Here is a 27,192-nt window from a genome sequence, read left to right as displayed (position 1 = left end):
CCAGACACAGACTGGTCATCCCTAACACTTTATCTATGCATGGAATAATTTTTCAAAGTTTATAGTTAGTTCCTCTTGGCAATAGGAAATTAGTTGACAGTTCAAGGGAAAGACAGTTGAGTTCTTTCCTTCACATTCAGGTTATTTGCAGATGTTTTGTGGATTTTTGTGTCTCCTAAGCTCTTTAGGAGGATGACAGCAAAGATGGAGGAAAACAATCAGGTTGTATTTGTATGAAAGTGGATGAGAGCAACAACAAACACAGTCAGTCATGTTATGTCACGGAAACTCTGCAGATGTAGTCATTTAGTAGAAAATTTGGAGGGAGCACTTCTGGACTACGGTTTTAATACTCTTTTGATTAAAAACTACGCATGCAGTACTTTTGTTCTCCTCAACTATTACTTTTCCCTCCATTAATGAGAGATGAGTACATACAAACTTTGTTCTTGTCACTTCCTGAACTTCAAGGTTGTATTCAGTTACTGAGTGGAGTATACGCGGGACTGAAATAAGTTTTAACTTCAGCAGCTTGTAGTCATTTGATTCTCTAACATGGTTTGAGAATGATGGGGTAGTAGAGTACGCCTGATAGGTAAAGTGATAGAATTTAACTAATTAGCTTAGTATTTTCTTTCAGTTGACAGAAGCTAAATCAACAAAGCCCAGAACTGACAGAACCTTTTTTATCCATCTCAGTGAAATAGAAAAAAATATCATTACCCTTTGGAGTGTTTTTTCTATTATGTTGTATTGAGTTATGCATATTTAAGTTGTCTTTTCTCTGAGTAAAAATCATAGCTAATAGCCATCTCTCTTCCTGTAGGCACACAAACAAATGGCCTGGACTTTCAAAAGCAGCCTGTGCCTGTTGGAGGACCAATCTCTACAGCCCAGGCCCAGGCCTTTCTTGGGCACCTTCATCAGGTAAGAGAAGACCCATTTCAGAGCAAGGGTGACTCAAACAGGTACAAACACAGCTTCTCTCGTGTGTTCTCTTTCTGTGAATGAGTAGTCATGTAGGAGAACATATTGATAAACCATATTCTCAAGGTGCTTAGGTGGGACAGTTCTTACTGTGTCGATACACACTCCGTGATCTCCAGAGGTCCCTTCTAACACCTGCGATTCTATGATTCTTATTGTGGCACTCATTTAATTGCACTGTGCTGCAGACTATGTCAGATAGAGTGAGACCTATTGGGAGGAGCTTTAAATGCCTCTTTCCTGGTACTTGTGATTGTCTAAAGTAATTAAAAAATGAGGTTATTGGACATAAATGAAATGCAGTGCCAAATTTAATCTTTCTGATAAAGAACAGTGTTAGCCTAGCAGTTGCCAAGATCTTAAAACTGCCAGTATGTCGTGATGAAAAAAGAAATGATGTTGAAGGATATTCAGCACTGGGCTCTGATCTCTTGAGCTCTTACATATTGACTAGAAATATAAAATCATGGTACTTATTAAGCACATATGCTTCTGTCAGATGTGGTGGTTTTTTTTTGTTTGTATTTTTTTCTTACAAAAAGTTGTTTCAGGTACCTGTGTGTGGGATGATATTCAGCTTTCTGCTATGATCCCTCTGTTCTGCTGCTTCTGTATTTAGGGAATCAAAGCTGATCTTCAGATGTAGTCTAAAGTAAAATGGAACATCCCTAGGAGAAGAGAAGCTTGTGCAGTATTTTTGGTAGCTTTTTTTATCTGCTAGCAGTTGAAGTGTGAAAACAAATGTCCTAATTTCTTTCACTTCCTCGGCACCGTGTTTAAACTTTAAAATTCTGTAGCTAATTGGCTGACCTTGAGTGCTTGAGGTCTGCTGTAGCACAGTTGTTGTGGTATAATTGACCTACTGAAACTTTTATACCCTATTAAAAGAGATCAGAATTGCCATTTTATTGTATGGAACATTCAACACTTGTCACGTAAATTACAATTTTCCTAGTAGATTAGCTATATGGGACCTGGGGAGGAATGCCAACATCTGGATTTGCTGAACCTATAGGCTTCTGTAGGCTGCCTTTTTGTGTAGAGAAGCTGACTAATTTTCATCGGTTATCAGTATGTGGAGACAGATGCAGCTGTCCTGAAGAATCTTGTGGGAGCTTTTAAATTTCGTTTTAAATCGTTTTTGTTGTTGTTGTTATTTGTTGGATTTAGTCTTTGTTTTGTTATATTGGTTGAGCCAGGATTGCAGTTTTATTTAGCACAGTGCCTTATCTTGCTTGGAAAATGTATGTATTTAAACAGTTCTCGGGATTGTTGTGACTTCACGTTTGATAAAACAATTGATTTCTGGAAACTCTAGTTCAAAGACAGATCTCAACTGTTCTTCTATGCACTTATTGGCTATGTGGGACTCTACTTTTAAATTTCAAGCATGGCTGTTCTTTGTGGGATATTATTCAGTTTTAGAGTGCTTTCCTCTAGATGAATGCAAAATATTGAATGCTATCAGGAGCAGTTGAATTCCTACTTAGAAAATGACTGGTAGGAGAGTCCAGATTGCATTCAAAGACATGTTCAGTTATATTCTGGCTGTGCCTGAGTGAGATGCATTCAGTCTTCATTATATAGTTGATAAAATGATTTGAGTCTATTCTTTTTGATGGTAGGATATTATTGTGTAGTTTTTCTCTGCTTTTACTTAAGAGCTCATCATCAACTGTCAAACTATGCTTTCCTTATGGTAAGGATGAGTTTTCTTTAGAACGTTTGCTTACATAGTGAAAATGCTTAGTAAGTCTACTAGGACTTCATCCTGGGTGGTAGAAAATACTTCTAAAGTGACTCGTAAGGCTTGCCTGTTCAAATACTCAGTTAGTAGTTTAACATATTTCAGTTTAAATTAAAACTCTTCTTCCTATGTTTACAGATATCTTTACGCTTTTATACAGTATTTTACGTTGGCACATCTTTTTATAGAGGCCAGTGCTGCACTTTGATTTGGTTTTGGTTTTTTATTCATCTGTTGCCTCGTTTTCAAATGAGCTGTGACTTTCAAACATAGTCAAAGATGGACTTTGTTACAGGCTGTTACTCTGACCTTTGGAAGTGTTGGTAATTAAGTGCATAGTGTTCCTTCTGTATAATAGGAGCAGTGGTAGAAACGAGGAGAGATTGATTAAAAGAGTCTTTAGTAAACAAAAACTTAGCATTTGTTATATAGAAAAAAAGCATTATTGTAGATAAATGACACTATTTAGTGAGGTTTCTGAAACATCAGTTACTTTTCACCGGTAACACGCGAGCTTATTTGGACTAGGCTGTTTATCGCTGGATCCACACTGGATCCAAATTTTGAGTATACCTGAATCAATACCACCATTGCAAAGTATTTCCAGTCCTCTATATTAATGTTTTTTTTCAGTGGCTGAGGACTGCAAGCAGTTGAATGTTTTGATCTGTGGAAATGTTCTATGCTGTGGGTTTTGTGCTACGCAGGTGATTTTTTTCTTTTTTTACGGGGATGCAAGTGAGTGCAATGTGCATATTTGTGTAAGACCCATACTGAAACATTAGCATGATGATGAGTAGGACGTAGCTCCCTCCCCTGAGGTGTGGATATTTGTACAGTAATAGGAGCAGTTAGACTGTCAACCCCAAAGTGCTCTCTTTCTACTCAGTTTCGCTTTAATATTTGGATCCTGTGGAAGGAATACTTTTCCCAAGAGGTGGACAAATAAGACTGAAAGAGTTTTTGTGAGTGAAGCGTTAGAAGGAGAGATATTCTCAGGGTAATTTTTTGTTGCAATGGGGTAGTTCCCTCTTACACTTAGTTTCCTGTAGATTCAACATCACTTCTGTTTTTGCACTGTGTTGTAGGTCCAGCTCGCTGGAACAAGTTTACAGGCTGCTGCTCAGTCCTTAAATGTACAGGTAAAAACTGTTTCCATCTGCTGCTTGCCCTCCTCTTATTCTGCTTTCCAGACAGCGTTTTGGTCCTGTTAGAGATGGTCTTGAACCTATGAGCTGTTGCTTTGTTTCCTCATTTTGATTGGTCTTGCAGGTGATAGGTATAGATGGATATAGTTCCACGAGTGTAAATGAGGATCAGCATTTGTAAGCGTTCAGAAACTGAGATGGTTAAAATATCCAGCAGTCATCATTTTATTCTGACTTTCAGGTGTTGTAATTTATCATGAAGACCATTCAAATCCTAGGAATGTTTCGTGTTCTTCCACCTAACTTATTTTCAACATAGCAAATATTACTTTGCCTTTATTTCTAGTGTCTGGATATAGAGGTATAAGATTGGCTATGTAATGTGGCTAGTATAGATTGCTTGTATAAATAACACATAGTAAATTTACTATAAGTCAGAGTAATTGTTCAATAATGTATGTGAAACAGCAAAGCTTACAAACTTACAATGCTAAACGCTTCAGTGTATCAGTTAATGTGCCACTTCCTCTCAGTACTATATTAAAGGGCAAGGGACATAGTATTATTGAAAACTGGTTTCAGCATTGCTTGTTATTAAAGAACGTAGGTAGTACATTACATGAAATGCAATAGAATGTGGACCCACTTATACGTAATAACAATCTGGAAAGAAGAGGAGGTATAGTGACCTTCCTTTCTAAGAGGAAGGAGGCAGAAAATTGCCTCGGTTGCCATGGTAAACTTCCATCCCTGAGAGAGATGTTGGCAAACAGGCTGTATCTCCAGTGCAGAATGTTTACAGTCCTGCGCTGTAATTATCGCTCAATGACTGGCAGAATTAATCAGAGCCTTTATGTTAATTAGCCTGCTCTGCAGTCCCCAAAACAGGTGGTGGAAAATATGCAAATCTATGCAGAATTTTAATGTTCTGCATAACCAGCTTTAATTATCATAAAACTCTCTTCCCCCTCTTCATGCACTTGCATTTCCTCCCTCGTGTCTTTGCAATTTCTTCTGTTTAAAAAACAACAAACCATTTAAAATAAAGCAGCGTTTAATTAAATAAACACTAAACTTTGATTATTTAGAAGCATTGTATGCACTGTGCATTTTTTTTTATAAGTGGATAAACCTATGAGGATTTTTCAAACTAGTTCTCTATCAGCCAACAATATGATGACTTTGAGGTCCAGTATGCAGGTACAGAAAATAGAAACAATCTCCTTTCTCTCTTTCTATTGTTGAAGATTTTAGGCAATGAATAATTTTAACAACCTTTTCTTTATGGTGCAAAGTAGCGTCAGCTTCAGTTGCATTGCATAAAGTGAAATGAGATCTGAAAATAATGTCAGAGTCACGAATGACTCGCGAGTCTCTTTCTGTTTAAACCACGTTTTACCTACAGACTTGTTTGAGCGATCATCGCTGAGATGGTGGGCACATAAAGCCATTGCTTAAACCCACTCTTAAAATAAACCCAAGGGCTTTTTGTATGCAGATGAAAGATTTTTATTGTGCAGTGTTCACATAGCAGTATTAGACATTAACATCTGTTTTACACTATAAAGAGTTGTATTTTTTTCTGTCCTAGTCTAAATCTAATGAAGAATCTGGGGACTCTCAGCAGCCAAGCCAGCCTTCCCAGCAGCCTTCAGTGCAGGCGGCCATACCCCAGACCCAGCTCATGCTGGCCGGAGGACAGATCACTGGGGTAAGATTTACCTAAGCATACTGTGGCAAGCCTCCTGTCTGGCAGGTGATGGCAGTACTGCTGTCCCTGTAGAATTACCAGAGAAGGTTACTGTCATTTCCTTTCACATAGGAGGAAGTTTGTGTAAAAGAAGGACCAAGAGGGAGAATATTTTCTTACGGAAAGGCACCCTTTGGTCTGGTTTTGTTACAGAGTATTTGCATTAAAAAACCCGTCTACAGTGGAACTCAAAGCTGGTGTGCCCAAATGAATTGCTGAGGATGTTACTGCAAGAGTGAAATGAGACATGCAAGCATGAGATTAAATTGTATTGGATACTTGAGTTATGAGGAACAAAAACGATGGAACTGCTGACATCAATTTTCTCTTCTCATACAGATTTCTTTTTAAGTAACTGTGGTGATCTGTGCCTTGAGCTTATTCAACTCCTCTGTTTTAGCCTACCAATTCTGAGTTGTTAATTGCAAGGTTTTCTGTGGAATTGTGGAAAAGCTGTTGCTTAAGGGTTACTGATGTTTCTAAATTGTTCTAAATGCCTTTAGTCAAAACAGAAAAGAAAGTTCTGTGAATGGGCTGGTTAGGTTAGACATCTTGCTTCTGTGTTATCAACTTTCCATCTTTAACAGTGTAGATGTTAATAAGGAATGTAAGACAGTTGTTCTAGTGAAGTATTTAGGATTTGAATTGTTAGGTTAGGTCATCTCTGCAGATGGATGAAATTGTCTTAATTTCATGTTCAATAGTTAAATCTTGTAAGCTAGTTTGCAGCCAATGTCCTATTTAGTTCTGGTTAATTTAATTGAAGGTTTTAAAAGTAAGACTGTTTTAATAATAAGCTGGGTTTTAATAACTTATTTTTGTCATTTTAAAAACATATCAGTTTCTTTTATTTTGAGTATTTGCAGTAGTGAAACATAGGACTCCAGGTCTATGCAGATATGGATTGTAGTAAATGTGAGCGTCAAGATTCATTTACATGTAAAGGAGAGACTGCTGCCACCTGTTTCACAGAGATAATGTGTGTTTGGAAAAGGAAAGGGATGTAAACTTGCCAATTCTATTCAATTAAAAAAAAAAAAAAAAAAGCAGATGGGGAGACTTGGAGAAAAACAAATGGAGCTCATGTTCTTTACTTATATCTTAGGGCATAATGGAAATGATGGAATATGGCAGGGATTCATGCTAATGTGAAGCAGCTGGGGTGTTATCAGTTTGTTCAGTAGCCACAGCCAACATTCCTGCTTCTCATTCATCTGGCTAATCACTTGCTGTTCTTCTGGGTGTAAATTTTCTTTCAAGGCTTGGCAATACAATTCTTTTCTTTTGCTTGCTACTTAATTACCTTTTTCCTGAATCTCCTGGTAGAGTTGAGGAGAAAACTTAGTAAAATTAGATTCTGTGGATTTCAGTAAGTGCAAATGTTTCCATTCATGTGGTTCGGTTTATATCAGTTCTGTGGTAGGTTGATTCATGCAATGTGTTGAGTAGCCAGCTGACCTTATTGAAGGCCAAAGTCATTGACTAGTTCATGGCTAAGCTGTATTAATAGTTCTAGGAACGTCTGGTTAATATAACTAGTAATGGGCTAGCTAATGACTTTGTAGCTAAAGTGGCTCTTTCCATTATTAATGGCTGTTTTCTAATTATTTATAGCTCACGTTGACGCCAGCCCAGCAACAGTTATTGCTACAACAGGCGCAGGCACAGTTGCTGGCAGCTGCAGTGCAGCATTCAGCCAGTCAGCAGCACAGCGCTGCTGGTGCCACCATCTCGGCCTCTGCTGCAACGCCGATGACGCAGATCCCTCTATCTCAGCCAATACAGATTGCACAGGTGAGGCTTGAGAGGGTGGAAAATGAGGTTTAACAACTTGCATCATTGAAGTAATATTTTTATTCCTTATTCAGTTGAGTGTCCAGAGTCTTTGAGGTACTGTTAGTATTTCCTTGTTCATCCTTAGCTCTGAGATTGATAGGTGTAGCTAAGAATGTAAGCCAGCTGCTTATCAGTTCCATTGAGCTCCTGAGTTAGTTCGAGAATCTGTCCAGATGGGATATTTTCTATATTTCCTTCCTTGTAGTTAGCTTGAAAGGGAGAAAAATGAGTGTAGAAAGATGCCCATAGAAAATACCATTGTTGAGACTTATGTATAGGGTAGAATGCTTACAGTATCACAAAAGATATTGCTCGGATCCAAACAACAGTAATTAGAGAGCTGAATAAAGGCAACCGGACAGGTTTGTTTGCTGTTTTGACTTGGTGCTTAATACTGAGAGTAGAGTGACAAAGAATCCGCACTCCTGTTTTTCCAGAGAAAATCTTGCCAGAAAGAGTCCACTGTTGGAATCTGTCCAATTTTATGGACTGCTGCTAACGACCTGGTAATTCTTTGCTCCGAAGAACTGCTTGCCAAGGAAATTTTGTTTACTTTAATCTTTCAGTATTGTCTGAATTTAGTTTTGAGAATGCAATGCCAGTGACTCAAAACTTAGCGTGTGTGGTGTTGAAACTCTGTAGACTTTTGGACAAGGGTAACCAAGTGTAGATCACAAACATCATGAGTACTACCTGTAGGTGATTGTATTGCCCACATTAGAGTCCATCTCTTCATAGGCTAAGGTTCTTGGTATGTAATACTGCAGTTTGATTGGTCTAGCTGTGCAAAGTATGTTGGGTATGTAATCTCCACGGTTATTTACAGTGAGCAGTCTTTTAGGACTGGCTGACCTCAGAATATTTTCTCTTGTATTCAACTGGGGTGAAGTGTCTAAGAAGTGAAGATGAGAGCTGATTAAGTAAAACAATGGAAACATCACAATTATTTGTGAGGTCCACTGTTGAAATGTGCTGTTCCTTTATTGCAGTAGTCCACCAGAGGAGTAAGAGCCTGGTTCTATCATCAGTTTTGCATTGGCTGAAATGGACAGGCTCTGTGACGCTGTTCCGAAGTTCTGACCTCTGTGGCTGTCCTTTTAGAGGCCACTGTGGTGCCAAACCAAAAGCCCACTAAGCCTCTTGGTGCGCTGTGACACTTGAGTCACGTGAACAAATGACTGCATTTAGCAAAGGATCCCAATTCAATGTCATGATTTGGAGGTGAATCAAAAATGTAACTTTCAAGGGAACTTAATATCCGAGACCATCTCTGTTTTATCAAGCCTTTGTTTGTAGGCAGTGAAGGAGTGGAAGAGGAAGTTGATGTTTAGCATCCAGCTGCAATCTGTGCATCTGTCAGAGTTCCTATCTGATATTCTACAAATCTTTTAACGTCAACTTAAATGATCTGTAGTTGTGCCTCTTGTTCTTCACATGTGCAACCTAAGGTAGTGAGGTCTGCTTTATTGAACCAGTGTTAAAATTTCATATCAAATCTGTACCTTGACATTTCTGGCTTTACACTTGTTGCAAATATGCCAACAATGTGGTTGATACTTCTAGAGGCAGTTTTGTGTGTGTGCGAGGTGTTACTATCCTATTCTTCCATTGTGTTGAGATGCTGTGAAAATATGTGAAGCTTTTAGAATACTAGTTCAGCATTGTGGGTTTTCTTCTCCAGAATTTCAAAGTCTTCAGAGAAGGATTTGAGTAGAGTTGAAACAATCAAGCATGTGCCATCAAATAGACAACTCACTTCAGAAGATCTGATTTTGTGTGCTTGAATGAGCTAAAGGTTCTCTGGAAACAAATAGCAAATGATCATGCAGTTGTCACCATATAAAGTGTATTTGTAGTGCAAGTGGAACAAATTAAAAGTTTCACTTACATACTGAGAGATTCCTAATTTCTTAAACATTAGGTTTAACAGTTCATTTCAGGATAGATTGTTCCAGTTTATGCATAGCTTGGTTGATTATTTTGCTTCCTCTTATCATAAAAGCGCAGGGTGTAATTTGTGCAGCTGTTGGACATAATTTGTGATGTTTTATGGAAAACTTACACAGTCTAGCTTTGTAGTTGGATACCACTTTGCTTTTTGACCCATCTCAACACCTTTCTGTGAACGGTGCTCAGCTTTGTGTTGCTATTGTAAACACACAGCTGATTACACAAATAGCTGAGTGTTTATTTTATTTTATGGTTTTTGAATAATTGATTAACTGGCAGGTCTCTGCAGCAGGGGGATTACCATATTTATTTTAATTAGCTAATTGCACAAGCATGACTTCTTTAATGTGCGCTGCGGTTAATGTCAGGTATCTGCTGCAGAAATCTGGTAAGGTGTCAGTACTGCTGCTGTGAGCTGATGCTAAATCGTCACTAAGCAATTGTACCAAGTTTTGAGTTCTTTGGAAACTTCTTTGCTTGTTTTCAGAGTGCATCATCAGAGTTTATATGATGTAAACTTCAAAATGGCAGAGATACTTAAGTTTGTGGTGAAGTTCTTACTTAAGATAATGGTGTTGAATTTAGAGCTTTGGATTTAAAAAAAAAAAAAAGTCCTCATGTCAAAATATTCCACTCTTCTTGGCAGAGATAGGAATTGGATTGCTTTGATCTTTCTAACTTCATGGGAAACACCAGAAAATTTTCTTTCCTCAAAAGTCTGTCCCTCTCCTTCTACATACTTGTGAAATTATACAGATTACGATTTGGAAAACAAGGAATAGCCTAGGAAAACTGTGTCAGAAGTTGTTCACATGGTTGATGTCAGGAGATTTTTTTGTAGTGCTACAAGAAAATAATAAATCTTTCCAGAAGTAGAAATAAAGTTGGATTTCAAATGAATTTGAAAGATTGGTAGGGCTTTTTGAGTGAATTGCCTTGAAGGTGGTGTTTCTATTCTAAGTTACATAATTTTATTTCTATATTTAAACAAGACTCAGTCAAGATACCATTTACCTAAACAGATTTAGAGAAAAAGATTACTTATACCAGTTCTCTTGACACTTCAGTTTTAAAAGTTTTTTCATATTAAAGTGAGATTAGAGTCTGACAATAAGAGCTACTATGTTTTAACTGGATACCCTTAAACAAAAAGTTCTTCTATTTGATCTTACAAATATGCTGTGGTGTGGTTGTCCAACCTTTTGGCTTGCCTGGTCCACACTATGTGAAGAGTAATTGTCTTGGCCTGTATATATGTACATTGCTCTGAAAGTAATGCCTCCTACTTCCATGGAAATGACAACAGATAAAAAGAGCACAATTATACTGTTTGACCAGGTTATTAGTGACAACACTGTTTTTTCACATAGTCACCACCCTTATCTCTGCATTTTTTTGCCAGTTGAACAGGAGGCTGCAAGCTACACTTGTAAAAATCTGTACTGGTGGAGGTGACTCACTGTCACTGTTGTCACTGCTGGAATGCACCTCTCACCACCTCACTGTGCTGCCATCCACTGTTTGGTCTTCACAGCCATTCTTCAGGCGTTGATGAATTTGATTGGGTGCCATTTTTTCTACATGGAAGTTTTCTACATGGAAGAATTCAGTTCCATACCTTTGCTGCTTATGTGCTTCCATGTCAGACTACCCCTTCGTCAGCCAGCTGTCATACAGCAAAAACACAGGAAGGTTCAACTCTACTGCCATACCACACCAGCATCTGCCTCTGACGTTGTGGGCCAACATAATAAAATAGAAGACATTACTTTTGGATAGCCATCATAAAATATAATGTAGTCAATGTCTATAAATTACGAAACTTGTTTTGATTTTTAACGGTTGTTATTAAAACATACAAAAAAAGAGGAACAAAGCCAAAAAAAAAAAAAAAGCCACAAAACCAATCAGTGGAATATGTGACCTACTCTCGAATTCCTTTATCAACATGGAAAGCGTGGCTGCGTAATTCTTCTCTGTTCACAGGACTGTGATTAGCTAGTGTATCAAAATGCGTAAGATGATTTGCCATCACTTGAGCTGGCACCGTGCTGTGCCCCATGCCCTGGCTTCAGCCCAGCTGGGTTTAGCAGCACACTCATGTTCTGTTGGTGCTGAGGCCCAGCTGGGCTGCTCAGTGGGAAGAGCCACTGCCATGAGGGCCTGGTGTAGCATGGGGTGGCTCACGCTGTGGGCTGAGCTGCATGTGGGCCGTAGGCTGGACATGCCTGCACTACCATATACCCCTCCTGGTTTTTAGTACTCTTGGTTTGTTGGTTTGTTGTTTTTTTTTTATACGTACTTCTTTCTCTTGTGGCTTTTCAAATCATTTCAGATATACTGTGTTGTTTGGGAATTTCTAATTAGCTTGCTTTACGGGAGGAGGCCCACTATCTCTGTTCATACTTTTTTCCTCAAAACTCTCTTCTTAGCTCTGCTTTTTGGATTTATACTTTTTTGTTGTTGTTCTTTTCATCTTTTAGCCTCTCTTAGACATAAGAACTTTTTCTCTCAGAGAGTGGTCAGGCACTGGAATGGCTGCCCAGAGAGACGGTGGAGTCGCCGTCCCTGGCAGTGTTCAAGAGGTGTCTGGAAATGATGTGCTGTGTGATACGGTTTAGTACTAGTGGTGGCAGTGGTGGTGAGGAGACTGTTGGACTGGATGATCTTGTAGTTCGTTTCCAACCTTGTGATTCTATGATTCCTCATTTCTGTTTTTTTTCCCCCGAGGTTCTCAGCCGTAGTCACCTCGCACCTCGTTCTGTTTCTTCTACATTTAGTCCTCGCATCCAGGTCTGTGTGAGACCCACTGTTCTGGAGGGTTTGCTCAGTCTGGAAAGGTGACCAGTAGAGAGTAATGAGTATCAATAAATGAGAAGAGGTTGCATTGGGCAACACAAGGAGATTTTAATAACATTTCTGGCCAGTATAGCTTTTAACATGAAGCCAGAAGAAACTTGGAACATTCCTGGAAAAAAAAAGGAGGAAGCCTATCTTTTAAGGAAGGAAATTAGCTGCAGTTCTGTAGGAATGGTTGCAGTACCCAAATTTTCCAAAAGCAAACAGTACTATCAACTTACAAACACCCTGTTCCATGAGGCCTTTTTTGTTATTTTGCCATTTTCTTCTAAAACAGAACTTTCCATTGTTTGGTCAGTGCCATCTGGTGTCTGTCTGCCATATTATTATTCAGCGTACTTTTGACTTGACTTGATGAAGTGGCTGATGGCCAGTGCCTTTATAAATGCAGGTTAAGTAGTCATTTTCTTGTAATGCGTGTCTTGAGGTCTCATGAGTCAGTGGATTCTTTAACTCCTTAAGCTGCCTTTCTGACATTCCCATCTCACCTCCTCAGAAGATTGTTGGAGCTTTTAAGTCTTAGTTTAACATCTTAAAAATAACATAAGGACCCAGACAGATATATATTGCAAATGGTTGTTTTGTTTGTCATAAAAAGTCATCCTTGACACTGTCTTGACTTTTCAGCCCTGTCTCTGCTGCTTAGCAGTTAATGACCTTTCATATCTGCTGGCAGAGCAGCTTGTGTGAGTGCTTAGTAACCTGCATCAGTCAAAAATGCGTGGTAGTTTACAAGCCTTAAGAAGCAGGTCTTTGTTAGTCTCACTTGCTTTCATTTCTCTTTAGAGGTACGTTAACATGAGCAGCTCTGTTCATGCAGTCATACTTGAGTGCTGGTTTAGTATTGGCCTGATGCTGTTAGCCTTTGGACACTGGTAGACCTGGCTGAGGCTTTCTGTCAACAAGCAGATACTTGAGTATCTAAGCAGCTTACCTGAAAGAAAGTTTTAGACAGCTTTTTGATTTTGTTTTAATTGGAACTTGTAAATGTGGGAGATATTTCTGACTTCATATACCTGCTTGGCAAGCAGCACACTCCTTGAAATAGCTTCTTCTGGGAAAGATTCTCTGTGTGTGTATGGATAATTTATGCAGATTGCTGCTGTTCTGTTGGCTAACTTTATACTGTGCTTCAGCTTTCAAATTTCAGTTACTCTTGTTAACTCCTTCTCTGAAGAAGTTTTAAAAGGCTATTTTGCTGTGATTTTTATTTTATAGCTTTGCTTTTTTATTTTCCAGCTAAACAAGTGTAGCTGGAGAATTTTTCTTCATCAATCAGTTTTTCTTGATGATTCAGTTTCTCAGAGATCAGCATTTATGTCAAAACCAGTTATAAAAAAAAATATATCAACAGGTCTGAATGGCTTAAATACATAAAAGTAGAGTTCTACGATAGTGCAGTGTTTGGTTAGCTGTGTCTACTACACTTATTGTAATTTGATTGAAAATTAATCAGATGTATTTGTTTACTATTTGGATTAGCTGCTTCTCAAAATTTGACCTGAACAACTAAAGTACCAACAAGGAATCTATATAATTTTTTGCTTTCCCATTACTATTAAAATGGTACTTGGAGACTGTTGTTATAAACAAAAAATACATAGGCTGCTCTGAAAGCAATGCCTCCTATTTATTTCTATGGAAAATGTAACAGATACAAAGAGCAGAGTAACGCTATTTGATAGGGCAAATTCTCAGCAACAAAACACTATTTTCAACAGTCACCACCATTTGCTGTGCATTTTTGTCAGTGATAAACAAGAACCTGTATGCCGTGCTCATAAAAATCTGCACCAGTGGAAGTAATCCACTGCCTCTGTCACAGCTACTGAAGCACCACCTCACTGGCTCACTGTGCTCACATCCACTGTTTGGTCTCCATAAACATTCAACAAGCATCAGTGGATGTCAGTGGGTGCCATTTTTCCACATAGAGAAATTCAGCGGCACCCCTTTGCTTCTTATGTGTTCTCATATCAGACTGCCCATCTGCTGCTATCTGTCACATGGCAACATGTAATGGGATATTGATGGGAGGGTTCAATCTCTACTGCCATACCACCAACATCTGCCTCTGGCATTGTGGACCAATGTAATAAAATAGGAGACGTTACCTTCAGAGCAGCCCTTGTAGCTCCTAGCGAATTTGTTAACAAACTGGATTTGTTAACAAATACAACAAATGTTGTAGCAGAAGTTGCATCATTAAACATAAATCCGAAAAATGAAAGTGCTGACAAGTATTTGGCAACTTAGACACTTTGGTTGAGGGGGCGGGGAACTGATATTTTTTAAATTAAAGCAGAACAATGTTAGAATTTTTTTGCTGTGTTGTTTGGCAAGCAGTTTTTGTTGGTTTTGTGTTTTTTTTTTTTGTAGAGCAGTGAAATTCACAGTACCAGTCTAAAAGATGTTTTTAGTAGCAGGACTGCTATATTTAACATATAGTTTAATTAGGAATCATGGCTGACATAAATGTGTAACAACAGCTCTTTTTCCTTTTTCTTTTTTTTTCCTCTTTTTTTTTTTTTTTCTTTTTTTTTTTTCCCTTCCCCTGTTTCCTTAAGGATTTGCAGCACTTGCAGCAGCTTCAGCAACAGAATCTCAACCTGCAACAGTTTGTGTTGGTGCATCCAACAACCAACTTGCAGCCAGCACAGTTCATCATCTCACAAACACCGCAGGGGCAGCAGGGTAAGTGCTCCTTGCCAGAAAAGAAAATCCTACATAGCTTTTTTGAGGAAAAAGTGGAACCAGGAAGGTTTATACACCTTCATTATCTCTTGATATTCCCTGGGAAAAGTAACAGTATTGCAATTAGGATTCCTATCTAACAGGTTGGCCCTTTTTGGGTATTAGATCTCAACCTCATCAAAGTTTGTGTAGCTGACTTCTCAAAGAGAAACAATCCAGAGATCATGTTATGGGGACATTTAGTAACAAAGGCTCTTGGGAAATACTGCATCATGAATTTCTGGATGGGTTCTCAAGAAGGAAGGAGTGATATCAAATTTTTACACTGGTAGATAGTGATAAGACAAGGGGAAACAGTTTTAAACTAAAAGATGGGAGATTTAGAGCAGATGACAGGAAAAATTTTCTCTGAGAGAGTGGTGAGGCATTGGCACAGGATGCCCAGAGGAGCAGTGGATGCCCTGTCCTTGGAGGTGTTCAAGGCCAGTTTGGATGGGGCCCTAGGCAACCTGACCTAGTGCCTGATTTAGTGGATGGCAGCCCTGCATGGAGCAAGGTAGGTGGAGCTAGATGATCCTTGAGATCCCTTCTGACCCAAGATGCAAGCCTATGGAATTCTATGATTCCATGGATTCTCTGATTCTAAGGATGCCTACTGGGAAGACAACACTTCAGAATTCATAGGCAGAATCCTAAGAGGTGAAAGCCTGGAAATGTGTTATAGATTGCATTTTAAAGCCAAATCAAGATAATGGTAGAAAGTAGTGCCATATTAAGATACTGCATAAGATCTTCACTCTAAGAACTAATGTTGCAGTACATTACAGTACTGATTGCACTCTTTGTTGATGCCCTCAGGCAGCTGTGTTTGGTCACGGATAATAGACTCCAGAGCTGATACAATCAAATGGTCTTTTCTTCCCTTATTTTCTACATGAACCTTCAGTAGTTCAGGCCCTGGAATCCAAAGGTTCAGAATGCATATCCTTCATGGCTGAAGAGTCCTATAAAGCAGCTCTTTGCACCTTATTTTCTTCTGTTCCTTTTAGGTTGTTGGGTTTTTTTGTGTGTGTGTGCATGCATCATTTCTTCTTACGTACTATGACTTGGAGAACTGGCTTTTCATTATGCTGAAACTGAATGCGCTAACATTTGAATAAAAGACTAGCAAAAATTAACCTTTTTTTTTAACAATACTAGATTTAGGAGACTTTATGTCAGCAGTGGTAGAAGACAGCTAAGTGAGGCATTCAGTGATACGCTACTTTCTTGAAATGAGGCAGAATTTAAAAGCTTAACATACAGTTTTTAGGAGACATCAAACTTCACCAAAGTTTTGTTCAAGAATCTTCATGATATGTTTAAACTTTAAAATACTCCTTTAAGGAAATAACAAGCAGAAAAACCAATTGTTTTGAAAAATTTAGCAATCATTATTGCTACAATCTGCCTACAGTTTTCAGAGTATTTCTCCTGGGTTTTCTAAAATACTTCTGAAGATGCTTCTCAAAGCGAGGTGGAACTATCAGAAGCATATTTCATTCATCTCTCAACATGAGTTTTGTATTACAGGATTGAAGGGAAGGTTTTTGTTTTAAATCTTCTGAAGTAAAATAGCTACCAGAAGATGTTTGCAGTTTATTTTGCAGGGAACTGCCCTGAAAGTGATTTCTTTACTGCAGTTGAGGCCTGCGTATTGCTGTCATCACTGACGCACTGTGTGTAGAAACACCATGTTTTACTGATAATGTGCAGTCTGGACAACTGAGTAGTTCAAAAATATAGGAAGATTTATATTCTGTATTCTGACCATCAGCCTCTAGTGTGTGACAGCTTTCCAAACTGAAATGCTTGAATGGATCTAATTTTCTTCATGAGCACTCAATGATAAAGCAAGATGTATGTCATAATAGTCCTTATCTAACTTTCTAGGTATGACATTCTGCAGTATTTCATAGTTATTGTTAGACAGTCTTGAACAGTATGTTATCATTTATAAGAAAGACTGAGAAAATATGTATTTTTATTTTATCATTTTTGTTGAGCAGACTTCACTATTTTGTTCTTGTCCTATTGCTCCATTAGTCGACTTCGTAAAACAAACAAACAAAAAATCACAGAAACTAATACAGATGTTTCTTTAAGACATTAAACTTTTTTTTGGATGCCTTATAGGTACCGTGTGCAGCTATATGTATGCATCCACTAAGTAACTAAAATAAAAGTTCATGTTTATAGATTATCTATTCCGGAAGAAATCTGTTACTTTATACACTGCATTGCATGTTTTGTACACGTCGTGTACTTATGTGCATGAGAAACTTTATTTTTAATACATAAGATTTAATACATAAGATTACTTTATTTTTAATACATAAGAGGGAAATGGATGAATAGTGAATAGCATCACTAAGCAGGGTCATAGAAGAAATGTAAACATTAGGTGGAGAAAAGCATCTCCTGCTTGAAGAGATGGTGGAGGTAGAACGACGCAGTCATCAGCAAACTTTTGTATGTTCTTAGAAGGGACTGAATTTGGTGGCTTAAATCTTCTTAAGGGACTAACTTGCAAAGTTTTCCAGAGAATTAAAAAAACAAATATGAATTAAAAAAAGCAGTTTGTCATTCTGCTTTCTTCAATGCATAAATCACAGTAGCAGATGTGAAATTCTCCCTTATGTCTGCTGCTCTATCTGTAGTGCAATTGTCTTCCTTTTACACATGATTTCTAGTTATACAGCAGTTTACACTAAAAAAAAATTGTAAAGCTTTGTTTATCATAGCTTGTAATAGATGGCTTCATGCCCAAAGGTACCACTTTAAGCCTCAGCAGATAAGTAGAAGACTAAGTGGATGTAGAACTTTAGAATAATTTCTTACTTAGAACAATTATTATCTCCATATTTTGTCACAATTACAGGCAGGGATGCAGTACCTAATACTCTTTATACCTCATGAATCTTGTATTCTGTGAAGTAATAGATTTGCCTCTAGAATCACCAGTTCAGTGTCCTTTCCTGTAATTGTAGCTGCTTCTCAAAAATACTGCACTTGAATGACCGTTTGCCTTTTTACTTGGAAGATACTGCCAATAAAAATTATGTTAGTAAAAATCTGAATGGAGAGGGGAAATGGTGCTGAATTTCATTTAAATTCATCCTGCATACACAAGATAAGACGTGAGGAAAGATTGCATCATTGTCAAGAAGAGAGAACTGGTTTAGAAACATGAGATACTTGTAAGGAAAGTCTCCAGAAAAGCAAATGTGGAAGAAAAGTTCCTGTTTAGCTTTAAACATTGAATCCGAGCCTACCTGTTCTCAGGTTATTGCTGTTTATTATTGAAGACCTCCTTTGATTTTTTTTTCTTATTGTAAAAATACCTGATATGATGGCAGCAGGCCAAATTCGTTCCTGTTCTCAGATACTTTCTAGTTGTATTTTGGAATTTAAAAAAAAAAAAAATCACTTCTGTTTTTTCTTAGATACATCACATTTGTAACAGGCAACTGTTTGTCTCTTCTGAGTCTGCGTACCTGCAGTGTGCTTGTAGGACTTGAATAAAATGTAACTAACTCACATTCATTCACCAAACAAGAGGGAAAAGCTTAAATTGGAATCAGGAATAATTTGACAGCAGTGATTTTAAAGGGTGATTTTTTTTTTTCTCCCCCTGGGCTACAGGTATTCATTACCAAGATATGAATTAAGTCCTTAATATTTACTACCTGCTTTGAAATCATGACTTCAGAGCTAGCAATCCAAATAGCATCAGTAGGTAAAAATGTAGATTTTCATAGTAGTAGGGTGCCAGCACCTTTGCATAGATCAATGAAGTGATATTTCTTCAACACTGCAGTTTACCAGCTTCAGCATGTATGCATCCATATTCTTGAACTGATCCTAAAAGTTAAGTGGTCCTGCAAAAGGTACAGCAGCATGCGGTGGACTGGTATCTGTGCAACGTGCTTGTAGGAATCTGTAGGTTAGTACTTTCTCTACTGTGTTGATGCCCAGTATGATTCCAGCTCTAAGTCCCCACTTGAGAAGATCAGGAGATAAAATGAGGTATGCTGAAGTGACCGGGAGGAGTTTCTTTGTATTTAGAATGATCGGTGAAGTTGATGAAATAACACTGTATGTAATGTGTAGTCTGATACTTCTCTTTTCATTGGGTTTTTTTTTCCCCCATTTAATCAAATTATGATCATATAATGGTTTTGCTTTGTACATGCCAACTTCCAGGGTACATCTGTGAGAAAATGAACAGCTTTGGCAGAGAAAAAGCAGTCAAGTTTTTCATCAGTGAAAAAAATCACTCTTTTAGGGAGCTCGGAGATAAATTATGTATTATGATGATGAGCCAACTTTTCAAAGATTATGCTGAAAAAATTTGCACTTCAATATTTGCTTAGTTTTAGACAATAGCAACTAAACCCCAGATCAGTCCTTAGGGACTGTTGGTTGGCAGGAATTCTTTGGCTTGAGCTGTCATTTACATTCCTTGTAGATATTAGAGGAAAAGTTGTGGGTGATTGTAGATGCCTTTACTTCAAATATTTAAAACAAAATTAGATACCTCTAAAACAGCAGACTTTTCTTGCATGTAACCTTCTGTACACCCATACAATTATCCATACAATCAGTTTCATGTAATTGATTTATTTTCCATTATTAGTGCAGTAAAACTGCTGGACTCCTATTTCTGACCCTTTATACTGGATTCCTTCTCTGCAAGGTTAGATATCAGTATCCAGAGGATGTGGATAGTACAGTATTTCTTATGGATTAAAAAATAAAATAAAATCACATAGGTTGAAAGGGACTGTATAGAGATTTTGTAGCATTCTTATCCGTCTGTTCTATTAACAGTAATGGTCTCTGGCTGGTTTAGTTGATTTTTGAACATCTTCAAGGCTAGAAATTCTTCAGGCACTTCTCTCAATTTAAAAAAGCATAATGAAAAAAGTCCACACACAGAAAAGTGCCTAGAAAAACAACTCTCTTTTTATCTAGTTGGAGTTTTCTATGTTCTTGCTTCTATCTGTTGCTGCTTGCTATTGTGCACACCCTCAAGAATAGTCCATTTCTATACTTGAAGACAGCAGTAGCTGAGCAAACAGGTCTATTGGCACATTCTTTGTGTGACTGTCAGACTTGTTAGCCATTTCGATAGGCCTTGAATGTATGAATCTGGGATGTCGTTGTGTCTTGTACTGGAGATGTATTGGGCAGCCCAGCACAGGCTGGACATACATTTTTTTATACGGTCTTACTTAGGTAGAATCAGTGGCCTACCTACTGACTATGCTCTTACTAATTAATATAACCTAAGATGTGATTGCTCAGAAGGCATAGAGCTGATTTGTTGCCCACCCCCAGGTGTTTTTCTGCAAAACTATTCTCTAGACTGTAAGTGCACAGCCTGTATTGCTCTACTGGGTTATTGTAGCCCATACCCAGGACTTTGTATTTTCTTCCATTGATCTTCATGAGGTTCCATTTGTACAGCTAGCCTGGACCCCTGCTTATAGTCGATTGACTGCTCTCCTATTTGATGTCCACAAACTTGCCGAGAGTATATTCTGCTCTACTGTACATTTTAGTAATAAAGACAATAAACAGCATTGGCACCAGTATCAATTCACAAAGAAGCAAACCAGTCTGAAACACCAATGCCACTGCAGTTGCCTAAAGGGTGCCATTTTGTACTTAAACTGTTTTTAAAGGCTATGCTAAGGGCTCTGTACTGTCACTGAAGTTTTATTAGACCAAAGCATGGGGAGTAATATTTTTGGGGAAAAAAAGCCAAGTACACATCTCATCTGAAAAGATGGCAACTGTTTGAAAAGTAAATGAGAGAGATGCATACTTTACTAAAACAGTTCAGCTGCTTTCTCTGATTCCTAATTATTACTCTGGTCATCCAGAAGTCTAACTTTTTCTTTCTCCAGTTTCTTTCTGAGGGACTTAGCATCAGTATTTAAGAAGGGTAAAATAACAACTATGTGTGTGAAACAGGTTCAGGATATTTTATTCTGTCCTTCAGTGATAATTACTTCAGAATATATGAGCAAGAATAAAATGAGGAAAAGCATAGTCAGTGCGTGCTCTTTAGCAAAGTGTTACTGCCAGAAAAATATCCTGTGTGATTTCTTTGAGGTCATTCATTTACAGAGCCACCTGATATCACAGAATGGCCTGGGTAGGAAGGGACCTCAAGGATCATGAATCTCCACAGGCAAGGCCACCAACCTCCCTATTTAATACTAGATCAGGCTGCCCAGGGCCCCATCCAACCTGGCCTTGAACACCTCCAGGGACAGGGCATCCACAACCTCCCTGGTGCTGTTCCAGCACCTCACCACTCTCTCTGTAAAGAGCTTCCCCTGATATCCAACCTAAATCTTCCTTCCTTCTGCTTAAAACCATTTCCCCTTGTCCTGCTGTTATCTACCCTTTCAAAGAGTTGATTCCCCTCCTGTCTGTATGCTCCCTTTAGGTACTGAAAGGCTGCAATGAGGTCACCCTGCAGCCTTCTTTTCTCCAGGCTGAACAAGCCCAGCTCCTTCAACTTGTCTTCATAGGGAAGGTGCTGCAGCCCTCTGATCATCTTTGTGTCTCTCCTCTGGACCCTCTCCAACAGCTCTCAGTCTTTTTTGTACTGGGAGCTCCAGACCTGGGCGCAGTACTGCAGATGGGGCCTCACAAGAGCATAGTAGAGAGGGACAGTCTGCTCCTCTGTCCCTGCTGGCCACCTCTCTTCTGATGGAGCCCAGGATACCATTTGCTTTCCGAGCTGCAAGAGCACACTGCTGGCTCATGTTAAGTTTTTCATCCATCAGGACCCCAGGTCCTTCTCTGCAGGGCTGCTTTCAAGGACTGCTCCTCCTAGTCTGTGTACACACCTGGGATTCCTCTAGCCTAAAAACAAAACCTTGCTCTTTGCTGTGTTGAACTTTATCAGGTTCACCTGGACCCATCTTTCCAGCCTGTCGAGGTCCCTCTGAATGTCACCCCTTCCTTCTACCATGTCAACCGCACCACTCAGCTTGGTGTCATCAGCAAACTTGCTGAGGGTGCACTCGATTCCGTCATCGATGTCACTGATAAAGATGTTAAAGAGCACTGGTCCCAAGACAGACTCCTGGGGGATGCTGCTCATTACCAGCCTCCACCTGGGCATAGAGCCATTGATCATCACCCTCTGTCTGCGGCCTTTCAGCCAGTCTCTTACCCTTCGAGTGGTCCACCCATCAAATCCACATCCATCCAATTTGGAGATAAGGATGTGGTGGGGGAGCACGTCAAAGGCCTTGCTCAAGTCCAGGCAAATGACATCTGTCATCTTCCCTTTGTCCACCAATGCCATTGCTCCATCATGGAATGCCACCAGATTGGTTAGGCACAACTGACAGGACAAAGCATAGCAAAAGGATAATCCTAAGTACTCTTGATTACAACCGTGAGTCAATAACGTGTGATCTGTGGTGTTAGCAGATAGATTGAAGATCACATGTGATCACAGTTAGATGCCATTTTTTGTCTCACTGTTGGTCAGCCACTTTATAGCATCACTGTGATGCTTTGGCCCTTTCTGTTTCAAATTCTCAGTTGAAATCAAAAGTTCTTCAGTTAGAGGTGATTGTTCTCTAATTAGTAATTAGATTCAAGTAGCTCAAATAATCTTACAAGTAGACAAACGTTTGCCTTGGAATAAGCACTGTATGTGTGCTAGCAGTTAGCAGTCTTGGAATTTCTCAAACTGGCCCATTCCCTCACCATGATTTTTCAGAACTGCAGCCACAACATTCATCATGTGATACAAAGCAAATTTGCAAAGCTGTCTGTGCTGTACTGTTATTTAGCGTAAGGAAAATTCTCTTACAATTTTATTACGTTAAAATCAGTGTCAGAAGACGATTCTTCTGTAGTTTAGCATCCCTCACAAAAGATGCATTTTCTCCTGTCTACCTAGATAGTCCCAGGATAATTTTTGTGTCTCCTATGATATTATCCTCTCAAGCTTTTAGCTTCCCACTTGCTAGTTATCAAGTCCTAGTTCATGTGTCCCTTGTCTGTATTCTACTAAAAAATAGCTGGTTGTGAGTGGTGTGCCCTGCCAGCTTATGAGCCTGGACACACTATGTCAGATGGACAGACTCAAATTGTGCAGTTTTCTTTGTGTTCTACTTGATATTCTGTCCTCTGAGTGGTCACCAGCATTTGTCTGCTGTTGCTGTGTCACCTCTCATTCACTCCCGATTTTTAGGAACTTTATTTAAAATGCTTGTTAAATGTAGATTTAATTAGTCAGAGCCTAAAATTGTTATAGGGATAGTTCATAGGCATAGTTGGGAGTTACGCAGAATATCTGTAGTATTATTTGCAGTAAGATCAAGGGAACTGATTAACTGTAGATCTATCTTTGTCTAGTTTGTTACTCTTTGAAAATATAGTTAGTAATGCAGAAAATTTCAGATAATTTCTGGTTAAATTACATAGATGCAAAGATATTTCTCAATTCCTGGAAATACTTGATAAGCCATACAGACTGTAAGAGAATTTATTTTTTTGAGTGACAGAGTATTGTGTACATTGGTTGCATCAGTCTCAATTTTTCTTTAATGTTTTCATTTCATAATAGTGGGAGGCTTCATATACACTGTGTAATGCTTATTCTATACACTGTGTAATGCTTATTCTATTTGTTCAATGTAAACAGTGTTTAGACTCTTGTTATTTTTGCAAAAGATTTCTTCTATATTTTGGCCAAGAGAAGGTTGTCACCTGGGCTTGTTTTGTCTTCTGGTGTGATTTGTATAAGTTTGCCAGAGAAACTTGCCTTCTTGTTAGGCAGCTGGCATGGGGTAGCTTGCAGAGAAAGAGGAATGGTCAAGAAGCCCATTTGATATGTTTGATCAGTGTTCAATCCTTTTTACTTCTACATGGCTCCTTGACTCTCAATCAGCTATTGGTTGCAGGAAGTTTGCATGTGATGTCTGTAAGCTGAAAGGGGCAATAAATGCTTCCTGCACACAAAACTTGGAGAACCTCAGTCACTACAATTGTTTTTACAGAGGAGAGTAGCACAGACTTCTTTGTTTCACCTTTATGTCAGCGTGTGCTGACTTCAGAAAAATACAAGATTTTGGCCTGCAAATTCCAAAGTCTGGAGGCATCTCTGCAGGGATAAAATAACAGCTTGCATCTCGGATTTCTTGTAACGTTGATTATTTGGCAAGAACTGTGTTTCACCTCGTTCCATGTTGTAGTCATTGTTCTGTAGGTAACCCCAAACTACCATTTTCTCTTTCCAGGTCTCCTGCAAGCGCAGAATCTCTTAACGCAACTACCTCAGCAAAGCCAAGCCAACCTCCTGCAGTCTCAGCCAAGCATCACCCTTGCCTCGCAGGTCAGCCTTATTTCTAGAGTTCGTGAGTTTCTGAGGGATTTGAATCATTGCAAGAGAATAAGCCCTTTGTATCTTAGTTACAGTAGCAAATACAGCTCTACTACAGGTATAAATATGGTGATAGTATTGAATTTGTCTTTCTGGATAAATTCAGTGTAGAACAGAATAACCTGTAACTTCAGTTTTGTAACTTTCCACTTGAATGTGCTATATATATATATATATATATTTATTTTTTTTTTTCCCATGGACTTTGTTTTTATTTTTAGCTGAAAGTTTTCATGTTTAGCATTTTGATTTAATGGGACTGGAGGAGCATTTGATTTCTTGTAGAGTTTTCTTGGAAACTTTATACTTTTGTGAAATTCGGACGAGCAAGGTGTGGGCTGTTCAAAAAGAGGATTACAGACTACTATCTTTTTTAGAGATTGCAGTGGTAATCTGTCACTATTCTAGCTGAGTTGTTTCACTATTATTGTCAAGTCACTGCCAGTCTTACTAGTTACCTTCTATGGAAGAGAAGATATTGTCAGAAATGCGTTAAAGTATTCTGATAGATATATGTTAAAATATTAAAGCTCTATGATTAAGCTCTCAGACAGTAAGAAAACCAATTCTAAGATTGCACGTGCCTGCAAATTTAATTCTGCTTCTCTCTGTGTTTTACTATGCAGTTTAGTTACATGATTGCATGCTGTTTCTAAAATAGTATGTAACATCATACAGTATTTTCCTGCCTTGGTTACATGTAAGAAATGTTTAGTCTGTAATAAGGTGCCCGTGTCTATCAGAGTCTTAGAAAACTACATTTTCTATTATACCACCTATAATACTCTTCGTGCACCATGCAGAAAATGAAATTGGTCTCACCTCCATAGTGTAAACTATAGAGGTTAGCAGCATGACTCCACTAAAGATTGTACTTGGATTTTTAAAAAAGTATCACAGCCACTAAGACAAAGTAAATTATATAAAGGAGATGAAGTCAATAAAAACAGTGAAGTAATTATTCACTGTGTTTAGCATCAATTTAAAAATACTGGGGCACATACATCTGCAGTCCTAGAAAGATCATACATGGTCGTATTATTTCTCAAGTAATGCAATTATCGATACTGACCTTCCTCTACCATCTGCTATGCATTGCACGATACTGCTGCACTAAGCCAGGAAAAAAACAATTATTATGTAAAGACTCAGCTATGTATGGAGTATTTATTTTAGAACAGCCATTTCTGGATCTTTGCAAGCTGCTGTGGTGTTGCATAGACTTGAGAATGAATTGTGCTGAAGGAGCCTGTTGTTTCAGAGTTGGATGTAGGATGTAAAAGCTAATCAGCTGAACAGAATATAATTTAAGTAAAAGATTTGTCTGTGTATCTCAGGTTATCTATTGCATGTCAGAAGTTAGAGGTTTGTACCCAAAACATGTTTTCAGTGTTTCTGCAGCACGTAAAATCTGAACTGTGCAATATCATATTTTAATGTATTTTGTTCACCTGTTGAGATTATGCTTTTTCTCTTTTTTTTTTTTTTTTTTAAAACAAATTCTTACTGCTGGATCTTGTTTGTTGATATTCAGGAAGAGTGAGCCTTGTGCTGACTTTCTGGAAGATTTGCTTTTTATGCAGAAGTAAAATAAGATGTAAAAGGAATTAATATTTTTGCAGGTTGCCTTTACTTAGTTTCTTATATCATCAGTGCTGTCACCCTTATTGTTGGAAGTATAAACAGAAGGGTTAGAGAGCGATGTATTTTTTTCTTTACTCAAATTGTTGGGTCACTCATGAGAGGTGGCATTAGAGGAAACTTGCTACGTGTGCTGCCCCTTTAGGTGCTCACTGTTCCAAGATTATACAGGAGAGTTCATACTTTTGGGCTGATGACAATCTGCGACTTCATACAAGTAGTAAATTCAGTTTTTAAGTGATTAAAATGGCATGAATACCTAGCTGTCTATAGCCAATAGAACTATATCAAGTAGGAGTGTTCAGCCCTTCTGTGAGCGGCTTCTGTAGCAAATTACAGTTGTTTGTTATCTGCTGCACTGAACATCTCGTAGGTTTCTTTAATGGGTTCTGTCAGAGCCTTTAAAAGACTGTCATATTGATACAGTTTTCTGAGTTGTGTTTGCTTGTTCTTGAGAAGAATGTAGATAAATTTAAAGAACTTTCAGATTGATGGAAATGTCAAATTCATGGATCTTTCTCGCAGAAACCTCTCGTACTTTTTCTAAGGTTATTTTTTGCTGGTAATTCTTTTAAGTCTGATTTTCATGTTTTCCTTGCCCTCTATCCCAATAGCCAGCAACCCCAACACGCACAATAGCAGCGACCCCCATTCAGCCACTTCCACAGAGCCAGTCAACACCAAAGCGAATAGACACTCCCAGCTTGGAGGAGCCCAGTGACCTTGAGGAGCTTGAGCAGTTTGCCAAGACTTTCAAACAAAGACGGATCAAACTTGGATTCACTCAGGTGAGACTGCGTACCTTAGTGCCTACCAGTGTGGAATCTGAGGTCTCATCTTTCAAGTCTGGAGGGGGACTACAATTCCACCTTTTCTTAGGAGTACCTTCTTAAATAGGGTTATGCTCTGGCCTTTATGTAGGGGATTTCTAAGAAATAACAGAAAAAGCCATACATCCATCTTACATCCCTGTTGGTTTTAAAGCATAGCCATTTTCCCAGCAGGTACATGCATTTACCAGCTCCAGATGTCATTGCATGTGCACTATCCATTCTGTAGGATTTAAAATGAATGGGACAAAGCACTTTAAAGCTGCCTTCAGAAGAACAAAGTTCCA

The 27,192-nt window shown here is 38.5% G+C and overlaps 1 protein-coding gene across 7 annotated transcripts in view; it reads left to right on the top strand.

Moving 5' to 3' along the window:
- The window catches only part of POU2F1 (POU class 2 homeobox 1), a 109,680-nt gene that overhangs the window by 68,390 nt on the left and 14,098 nt on the right, over positions 1-27,192 (top strand). For 4 of the 7 annotated variants that reach the window (XM_052703164.1, XM_052703157.1, XM_052703121.1 and 1 more), the window contains 7 exons: positions 827-927; positions 3,823-3,876; positions 5,474-5,593; positions 7,247-7,426; positions 14,845-14,971; positions 24,292-24,386; positions 26,690-26,863. In XM_052703164.1, coding sequence (XP_052559124.1) covers positions 827-927; positions 3,823-3,876; positions 5,474-5,593; positions 7,247-7,426; positions 14,845-14,971; positions 24,292-24,386; positions 26,690-26,863 — 851 coding nt within the window. The remainder of the gene's footprint in view (positions 1-826; positions 928-3,822; positions 3,877-5,473; positions 5,594-7,246; positions 7,427-14,844; positions 14,972-24,291; positions 24,387-26,689; positions 26,864-27,192) is intronic. The other 3 variants (XM_052703131.1, XM_052703143.1, XM_052703150.1) reach the window with 3 other exon arrangements.

Source organism: Tympanuchus pallidicinctus, unplaced genomic scaffold, assembly GCF_026119805.1.
Source record: "Tympanuchus pallidicinctus isolate F22 unplaced genomic scaffold, pur_lepc_1.0 scaffold10, whole genome shotgun sequence".
Classification (NCBI taxonomy): domain Eukaryota; kingdom Metazoa; phylum Chordata; class Aves; order Galliformes; family Phasianidae; genus Tympanuchus; species Tympanuchus pallidicinctus.
Note: the sequence above shows the minus strand (reverse complement) of the source record. Positions and strands in the feature narration are given on the sequence as shown.